The following is a 10513-nucleotide window of genomic DNA, read 5'->3' on the forward strand; positions in this document are numbered from 1 at the left end:
AACATTTTGGAGGATATTTCTAAAACACAGGCAGACTGATCATGTTGTTATTGTTTAATTAGGGAATCTAGAAGAAGTCATAGTTACTTTATCATAAAGAAGAAAAATGGCCAACCTCACAAAGGATTTCCATAATCCAATAATATTTTCCCCAAAATAAACATGAACAAAAGCTTTTGGATTGGGGTTCCTCTTGAAGCTAATCATCTAACATACTGCAAGTTATAAGTTAACAATATTCGCATACTTGCTTAAAATCTAGGACATTGAAGTCACTTACTTGCTCTTTCCGCTGCTCATTTTAAAAAGCGTTTGTTTCAGTTGTGGTAAGTCCGAAGTAACCTAAAACGCAGTCAGCGCGCAGGTGCTGATGTTTAATCTGTTGGGACAAAAATGACAATGACTTGTCTGTCTGCGGTACCGTTCCCCTGCTGTACAGAGTCGTTGGTTGTTCCTGCTGTACTGTTCCCTTTTTGTTGGGTCAGTTTTATAATGTGCTATTTAATTATCTCTTGAAAATTAAAAGTTGTCCCAGCTTCACTAGACTCATAATATCCTTATAAATTAATATAGATTAAGTCACACAGCCAGCAGTCGGTTAAGGCTTTCATACCTTTAACCTCTGAGGGACTGTCAGTCTGCTATACAGGACATTCCTGGTAAAAGCCTTTTTTGACAGTGTAGACATGCATCTCATTCATATCTTACCATCTCTCTGAGAAGGACCGCCTCCATTGTGAGGTGAAAGTATGGACGCATTGTGCAGAGAAATGTTTACCTGGGGCAGTAAAGTCAGAGCATTCACTGAGATCCAGTCCCACTAATTGTTAATATTCATGTGCACATAGATGTTGTGTTGAAGGGAATAATGGCAGTTTCAGTCAAATTATGTACATTTTGGATGTATCTTTTAAAAGTATATATATGTTATTGGTAGTGCAGAGACATCTTCTGGACTGCTGGACAATTACACCATCCGCTTCTTGCTTGGGTTGGCTGTTGTGTCTCGTGACATTAGTCTCGTGACATTTGTCCACAACCCCCCTGGACTCAACCCCCCAACCCCCCCCACCACAACCTCCCTGGACTCAACGATGAAATAATGAAAAATATTGCAGCAGCATGTCTCAAATGTTTTTTTTTTAATTATTCCATATTTTAATTTAAAAAAACATAGCATTATTTTTAATGGAAGATGTAGGTTTACTCCTCTAAATTTTTGTACCCACTTAAACACAGTTGGAACAGTCTGTTGGCAATTATCTCAGGTCAACCCAAGTCTGATTTCCCACAAGGCTGAATAATATGATGATTCAGTGAACTCTACAACTGATTGAATGAAGCACTTGAAAACGTACCTAAGGAAAAGTATGGGAGATGCATGAAACTGCAACTTCCTTTCTGGCAATCAACTCCAAAAGAACAAAAGCCATGGATACCTTTAAAATAATCAATGCATCCGCTATGAACCACAAAAAGAGGCACATTGTCCTTCTATGAATAAAACAACTTGTAAAAGAACCGGCTATATAATTGCATTATTATTCTTTAGACTTCCAGTGTTTGTGCATTGTATTAGTTCATTAAATGCCAAGCGTTTAATATTTGAAAGAGCACTGAAATAATATATACAGTGGATATAAAAAGTCTACACACCCCTGTTAAAATGCCAGGTTCTCGTGATTGTAAATCATCTCAGAACTTTTTCCTACTTTAATGTGACCTATAACGTGAACAATTAAATTGAAAAACAAACTGAAACCTTTGAGTGAAAAAAACAACAACTAATAATACCTAGTTGCACACCCTTAAACAAATTCTTTGTTGAAGCACCTTTTGATTTTATTACAGCACTCAGTCTTTTTGGGTAGGAGTCTATTAGCATGGCACATCTTGACGTGGCAATATTTGCCCACTCTTCTTTGTAAAAGTGCTCCAAATCTGCCAGATTCTGACATCTGGACATCTCCTGTGCACAGATCTCTTCAGATCACCCCACAGATGTTCAATTGGATTCAGGTCTGGGCTCTGGCTGGGCCATACCAAAATGTTAATCTTCTTCTGGTGAAGCCACAGTTTTGTGGATTTGAAAGTGTGTTTTGGTTCATTGTCGTGCTGAAAGGTCAACTTCATCTTCAGCATTCTTACGGATGCCTAAAGATTTTCTTTTCATAATTCCCTCCACCCTGACTAAGGCCCCGGGTCCAGCTGAAGAAAACAGCCCCAAAGAAGGATGCTGCCACCACAATGCTTCACTGTGGGTATGGTGTTCTTTGGGTGATGTGCAGTGTTGTTTTTGCACCAAACATGCCTTTTGGAATTATGGCCATAAAGTTCAAGCTTGGTTTCATCAGATTGTAACACATTTTCCCATGTGCTTTTGGGGGACTTGATGTTTGTTTGTGCAAACTTCAGCCAGGCTTGGATGTTTTTCTTTCATCTTGCCACCCTACCCCATAGCCCATTCATATGAAAAATACGGGACATTGTGGTCACATGTAGCACACAGCCAGTACTTGCCTTCAGTTCCTTTACTGTTGCTGTAGGCCTCTTGGAAGCCTCCCTGAACAGTTTTCTTCTCATCTTTTCATCAATTTTGGAGGGATGTCCAGTTCTTGGTAATGTCTCTGTTGTGCCATATTTTCTCCACTTGATGATGACTGTCTTCACTGTGTTCCATTGTGTATCTAATGCTTTGGAAATTGTTTTGTACCTTTCTGCTGACTGAGATCCCTCTGATGTTTCAGAAGCTCTCTGTGGACCATGGCTGTTGCTCTGAGATACAACAAAGAAAATGTCAGGAAGATCCTACTAGAACAGCTGAACTTTATTTGTGATTAATCAGAGTCACTTTAAAAGATGGCAGGTGTGTAATTACTTCTATTTAATGAGTTTGAATGTGATTGGTTAATTCTGAACTAAGCCAACCCCCAGTTATAAGAGTGTATTGCACACAACCAGGTTAATGTAAGGTTTTTATTTATAATTTTTCCCCCTCGAAGATTTCAGTTTGTTCACATTATAGGTCACATTAAAAGTGGAAAAGGTTCTGACATGATTTATCTTTGTCTCATTCTTTTACATCACAAAAACCTGGCATTTTAACAGGGGTGTGTAGACTTTTTATATCCATTGTATTTTGTTTAATTTTAGCTGCATGACAAAGATACTTTTTTTGTTTAACTTAATTGCAATCAAATACATTTATTATTTTATTTAATACATGCTACAGGCAAAATGTTCCCTAAAAATGCTGAGCACTTAATTTTCTTGGCAGCTGATAGGCATGTGTATCTGAAACACTTTCTATTTTGTTCTCATATTTAATAAATCATTTTACAAATACAAATTATAGGCCTAGACTTTGTGTCTGTGAGTCCTTGACTATTAGGCCGAGATATTAGAGATCGTGAAATCTTGCAATAGTCACGTCAGCGCTTGTTAAAGCCATTTATGTTGGCATCTCCATTCATCAAGATATCACCCCCCTTGCAACTCCTGTGAACATCATCAAAACAAGTTCAAAATAAAAACCAGACAATTTGATATATTCTGAAAAATTTGCATCTGGTGTATTTTAATTTAATTAGTTTTTAAGAGCATAATACAAATTGTATAGTAGGTGTTCTTTGAAGTTATTGTTTTTTGTTTTGTTTTCCTATCATGAGACCTGAAATACGAACACTATTGCATTCCTCAAATTAATTTGACATTTAAAACAAACACATCCTGTAATTCATTCTTGTTTAGACTATTGAATGCTAATGAACTTAAACCACACGGATAATGGGGATCTAGACTAGTGTAAATCCTGTATTTGGTTATATGTTGAAAGATGTTTTAGTAAAATATAGTTTAGGTCTTGAAGCAGAAAATATAGTATAATATTTTTGGTATTATTTGTGCTTGGTATTATAGTTTGACCGAGTCAACAGACAAAAGCCAGTCCTAATAAGGATATAATCATTTTGTTTCTCCAACAACCTAACTCTCCTTTTTAAACTTTATTCAGCATTGTAGAATGAAAAAAAACAGGAATTGAAATTGAAAGGTTGTCTAACCAATTTGGAGAGTAAACAGTAGCATATTGCCTACTGCCAGTTTAAAAATTGCTATAAGATGCATTCTTTTACCATACTCTACTTCAAAACCATAACAAAAAAAATAATAGCTGTGCTTTGTATTATATTATTTATTGAGATAATTCACATATTTGAACAAACAATATTTATTTCTTTGTAGGTTATTAGTGTTTCTTTATAATAACATCGTAATTATAATAGCAATTGTAGATGTAGTGATTGTATGAGTTAGTGAACTGTTGTAAGCTGTTGTAACCAATGTAGATGTATTGATTGTATAAGTTAGTGAACTGTTATAAGCTGTTGTAGCCAATGAAGCAGAATATTAATTATTTGTAATATGAGCTGAAACTGACGGAGCAAGTAGGAGAATAGAAAACCCTGTTCAAGCGGTTGCCGGGGAGAGAAAGATTTAGTATGTCTGTTTTGTGAGAAACAGGTCACAGGTCAGAGACACACACACATAGTCGGACAGACAACACAGAAACCACAAGGGGGGCAAGGGGATACTTGCAGTTATCCTATAAGGAATAAAACTGGGATTGGGCCAATGGCACACACTATGTAAGTTAACGCCTCTATCTTTTTGGGCATAGTAGAAGTATAAAAATGATGTTTTGACTGTTGATCCTTAGACATTGTGCGGCGACACGTGTCTCCAGAAGCTTCTGTAATAAATGGACATATGATACGGTAATTGACCTGACTTCTGGTGTTTTATTCTCCTTTCCAACAAACCAACTCGGGAAGTGTTAGACTTCAACACAATGAAGACGCAACTGGAAACAACAATGAAGACACTGGAAACATTTTGTTTTAAAATTAAACCTGTTATGATAGGAGCTGTAATGTTAGGAACATTGTAAACATTGTCTTTCTTCAGAACAAAACGATTTTCGAGAAATCAAGGCATTTTTTGTGTTCTAGCTCATCCATGCTTTGGAATAGTTCAATCACAGCTTGACGCAATCTACCGCATGCTGATGCAATCTACCTAATCTTACTGCGGTAAGAAAACGCTGCAATTAGACGAGCAACATCTGTACCTGGCCCAAATGACTCATAGCTGTCCAAAGTCCTCCTGGATGTATTGCAGATCAAGTTGATGCCTGATGATTCCTGCGGCCACTTCTAACACCATGCCCAATTATTCATGTCCATGTGGTTATGCAGTGGACTTGGATTATTTTTAAGGACTCCGATCACAGCCCACTTGCATTGATTAACCTGCCAGATGTTGACAGAATGTGAGGTGTACAAAGCTGTCCAGTGCAAAGGGTGGCTTCTTGGAAGGATCTACATTTATCTTGATAAATATTTTTGCATACTACATGATTCCATGTGTGTTATTTTGTAGTTAACTATAACTTTACTATTATTCTACAATTTCTACAATTTACAAAAGTAAAATATAAAAAATGTCAATGAATGTGTATGTCTCCAAATGTTTTACTTGTGCTGTACGTTCTGCAAATCCCATCTAGAATATGATTATATTTTTAGCATTTTTATATAGTTTAATTTCTGTTTGTATGCTTTTACCGGTACAGGAATGGAATGACAGGACAGCAGTAACTGGTGGAATACTCATTTAACAAAATCTGCACACTGTAGCGACCTTGGTAGGGCCAATTACTCGCCCCTCCAAATGGGATGTCCCTATTTGGAGCAGTGGGTAGTGTGCCCGCCTGGGGAGCCTGCCAGACGCTACATTGGTGTCAGAAGTGGGATTGGCCCGGATGGCCATCGGAGAGGCGTGTCTCTGTGAGGGACTTGGTATAGTGAAGCGTGAGGACACGCTCTCCCGTTTGGTGGGGGTAGTGTAGCGACCTTGGTAGGGCCGCTACTCGCCCCTCCAAATGGGATATCCATATTTAGAGCAGTGGGTAGTGTGCCCGCCTGGGGAGCTGAAGATCGCGGGTTTGAGACACTGCCCTGCCAGACACTACAATACAATTCCTGGAGAACTTAAGTGTTTCACATTAAGTAAGGAAGACAAGGGTTAGGCTTCCATTATGCAGGAATTGTAATATTGTAAAAATTGTAAATATATAGTTAGGAAAGAATACAAGTTGATAAATATTAATCTACTTTCACTACTGTGGTTCAACTGCTACTTGAGCAACATTAAACCAAGATTATTTAAAAATGAATTTAAAGGATTTTCTTGAGGCCATCTGAAGAACTGCCATCAAATCCTTCTGCAGACATTGAATGTCAAGGAACAATGTCAACTGGGTGTCCACATCTCCGAGGACCTCTCCGGGACACTCAACACCTCAACCCTGGTCAAAATAATCCAGCAGCGCATGTTCTTTTTGAGGAGGCTGAAGAAGCCCTGCCTGTCTTCCCAGATCCTCATAATTTTCAAACGCTGCACAATCGAAAGCATTCTGACGAACTGTGCCACAATGTGGTTTGGCAGTTGCTATGTAAGGACTGTAAGGCCCTATAATGGGTGGTGAAAACTGGTCCCCAGCTCCCAGCCATCGTTGACCTCCAGCACAAGCGGTGTCTGTATAGGGCATGCAGCATCAACAGAGACCCTTCACATCCATGCCACAAACAATTTGCCCTCCTACCATCAGGCAGGCGGTACAGGTCTCTTTGTTCCCGCACCACCAGGCTCAGGAACAGAAACCCTGCTGAACTCTGTGACCCATCACTAACCACACCCATCCACCACTTAGTACTGCCTCTCAGGGATCATGTTGCACTACTCTCTTGTACTCTGACACTGCTTTGCAAAGTCTGATACGTTTTCAGTTGCTACATGTATGTGTCTACCTCAGGAACATTATTGCTGCTATCCCTGCATTTCAGTTGCACGTGCACCTTGCACATTCAATTTGCCTGCACTGCACATATAGAATTGCCATTGTACTGCATTTTTCAGTTGTTCATGTACATGTCTACTTCGAGAACCTCATTGCTGCAATCCCTGCATTTCAGTTGCACAGACTACCTTACGCCTCCAACTTGCTCATTTGCACAGTCAGAATTGCCATTTGTAATTACATTTGCCTAATTGCACAACTATTCATTTCCCACTAGTATAAGCAAAACTTAAGGTGTAAATGTTCTGCCCTCCCCATTTGCTTCCATTGTTAAATTTGAATTGCCATTTGCATTGTATATATGCATCTATACACTCCACTTGTAACATACACTATACTTAATACTTGTACATTTTCTGCCCTCTTCTATTTGCACTTCTGGTTAGAACACCATTTCATTTACCACCAGGGAGGTTTTTTTCGCAGACAAAGAGGCAGCTATTTTCGATTCTGGCTTCCTGGGACACATAACCCTAGCCATTTTGGTGACCTAGGTGACATACAGCATTTTCCATTTTGGCTACCTGGGGGACACCACTTTGAATGTTTTCTGCCTTGGAGGCAACATTTGGCTTTGTGGTTTTCAGGGAGATACCCGTTTTCCTTTTTGGGTGCCTGGGAGACATCAATTTCCATTTTTGTTTCCAAACGACAGGTAGGTAACAGCTTCTTCAACAGAAGGAGCCATAATGTTTAGTACTCTGTCATCAGCATAAAAAAAATTCTTATAGAGTTACATATTTTATTAATACATTGAGGTGACAATATGCAGGAACACCCTTGCCTCTTATAACTAGATTATTCCTGAATTCCTCAATCATTTATTCAGACATTTGGGGTAGGTATTACAATTATTTTTAAATCTTGGGAAGCTTAGGATCCTCTTCGCACCGGCCCCTTATGGTCCCTCCTGTGGGTGGTGAGCCCACGGGAAGGCGGCACAATGTCGCACCTTCGGGCTGAGCCCGGCCGGGCCCCACCAGGCGCTCGCGTACGAGCCCCAACCCCGGGCCTGGCTCCAGGGTAGGGCCCCGGCTGCGCCATACCGGGCGACGTCACGGAACTCATAATGTTGTTCATCATTAAGGGGGTTGTGAATCAATAATCTTGAAGGACAAGGAAGGATTTCCTGGGACCACTAGGAAAGTTCATGGTGAATCTATAGAGCTGCACTGTAACGAGGACGGGCGTGGAGGACACGCGCCACCCCTCCCGACGTGGTGTTCGGCGCGCGTCATCGCCGGTCTTCTAGCCACGCCGTTCCTCCTCCCACAGCACTGTCATGTCATGTTATTGCACACCCCTGGTGTCCATTCCCTCATTATGTTGCCTATATTAGTTCCTGTGTTTCTGGGTGTCTTTGTGTGGTATTGTTCTGTCTTACATTACTGGAGATAGGCACGTTTGTTTTAGTGCTTGTGTGCAGTTTTATAGCGTGCCTTTGATTTTGTATATTGAAAATTAATTTGCCTTTGAAAAACATATAGGACAAATCTGTTAGACACTCCATCCTCTTCTTCCTTTCAAACCTGGAGATTACTTTACCATGGTAGTCACGAACAATGTGGTTCCTAAAGAAGGGCACATTAGCAATGATGCCTTTGTAGAAAGCAAACTCTTTTCATATTTCTTTCTTTCTTGGAAGAGAAAGGGAAAAGACAGTGGGAAGTACGCTGGCCCTTTCATCAAAACATGGGAGAATGCATATCTAGGCCAGCAGAGGAAATGTAGACAAAGATTCATCAACTCTGGTCCCACTGCCTCTAACTTTACAAAGAACTCTGTCATGAAAATGTAAGTTTACTTACTGTTGCCTTTTTCATTAACATGTTTGATAGCCAGCCCTTTCCATTTCTGCTCAGTGAATGAACAAATAACGGTAACTTCATAATTTGTTTTCATGAGTGGTCCCATTGAAAATGGGTTACCTAAGCCTGCAGAACATCAACCACTGAGTTTGTTGATAGTCCATGCAGGTCATGGCACAAAAACATTAGTTTTTCTTTTATTCATGAATGACATTGATGAAATAACTATCAATATAGTTAGCGATAACTGACTCTCGTCAAGTGAAGACAAGAGAATCATGGAAACCACAACTCTTTTACTGACCAATGTGTTTTGTTAAAGCCCCTAAAAAGCATACTTCGAAAATCCACCACAAATAGCCACCAGTCAGTAAAAGACATTCACTCTTCTTGGTCGGCTCTGTTTATGTGGTCCGGCAAAAAGGTAAATGCACTTAACTTTGATTTCTCTGGCACAAACTTTACCAACTAAAGGCTTTGATGAAGGAAAGTGTACTTATTATGACTGTTAGATGAATGTACTAATTCCTCTTAAGATACTTTGGATAAATCTGCTAAAAGATGACAATGTAAAAAAAAAGGATAGGTTTAAGGATTAGAGGTTCAATTTGATTCAGAGTAAATGTAAATTGGCACATGAAAACATGACATTAACATATGACACCCATCACATGTAAACATGGGTTAGGGAACTGGAAAGTTGGGTGCCACTACCACAGGTAATGAGCACCAATGCATAAACTATGCACCTGTGGTCAAACCCAGAACCCTCATCTCTCATTCAGACCTGATTGCCATATTGTACCTAATTTATGGATCCAGATTCGTTCAGCCCTCCATCTCTGGGCAGTGGGCCACCTAAAGTTGGCCTCTAAAATGGTAGCCTCCAGCTGAGACCAGCCTTGTAGGATGAAATGTTGTACTAGAGGGGCACCAGTCTCCTTTTTCCTAATGATATTGTATCTGTGTTGTGTGAATCTAGTCTAAAGGGTATTCCCAGTTTCCACCACGTATTGGAGATTGCTGTGTTTGCACTTAATAAGGTACACACATTTTTTTGTATGGACACTGGTGCCCCCATGGGTTTTGAAAACCTCACTATTGTGTTGGTTTTTGACCCATTGGTGATACTTGTAGAAATCCCCCTTACCCACTAACCTGGGGGCAGATAGGGTTTAATTTGGGCCTTAACTAAGGTATCCTGCAGGTTTTTGTTTCTTCTGTATGCAGCAATTAGTCTATGATCTGACAAAAAATTTGATGTTCAGTAAATTAAATAAAGTTATTTCTGACTACCTTCAACTGCACCGTGTAGGGAGAGTAAGTGGTGATGACTGGTAGAAGTGAATACACCATTTGGGGTTTTGACTGTTGTAAAGTCTTAATGGCTTTCCTAAACATGGTCCTAGTGTAGCCTCTAGTGGGGAGAGCGGAAAACAACACCTGGGTAGCCCATTTGAAATCCTCCACCCTAGTACAAATCCTATGAAATCTCAACAGTTGGGATCTGAGGAGGCCCGCATAGGTGTGTTGGGAATGGAAACTGGATCTAAATAGAAGGGCATGTGTGTCAGTGTCATTAAAGTTCACCTCAATATCCAACTTACCAGTATTATTGGGTTAGGTGGTAGGTAATGAACAACCCAAATGGGCCCCGTAGCCCAGTGGGGCCACGGACGAAAAGGGAAGGAGGCACTCCGCTTGCCGGCTGGTGATCCGTACTAGTCAGGGCCTGGAGGCCTCAGGTGAGGTCTAGGAATCATGAGTGAGGATGAGTAAAGCAGGG

General features: G+C 40.1%; 1 protein-coding gene across 2 annotated transcripts in view; it reads right to left on the reverse strand.

Annotated features, from left to right (window-relative positions):
- slc4a4a (solute carrier family 4 member 4a) overlaps positions 1 to 365 on the reverse strand; it is a 93650-nt gene extending 93285 nt beyond the window's left edge. The window contains exon 1 of one of the 2 annotated variants that reach the window (XM_034296429.1): positions 281 to 365. In XM_034296429.1, coding sequence (XP_034152320.1) covers positions 281 to 300 — 20 coding nt within the window. In that variant the 5' untranslated portion in view covers positions 301 to 365. The remainder of the gene's footprint in view (positions 1 to 280) is intronic. The other variant, XM_029124728.2, reaches the window with a different exon arrangement.
- Positions 366 to 10513: the final 10148 nt, after the last annotated feature.

Source organism: Esox lucius, chromosome 13, assembly GCF_011004845.1.
Source record: "Esox lucius isolate fEsoLuc1 chromosome 13, fEsoLuc1.pri, whole genome shotgun sequence".
Taxonomy (NCBI): domain Eukaryota; kingdom Metazoa; phylum Chordata; class Actinopteri; order Esociformes; family Esocidae; genus Esox; species Esox lucius.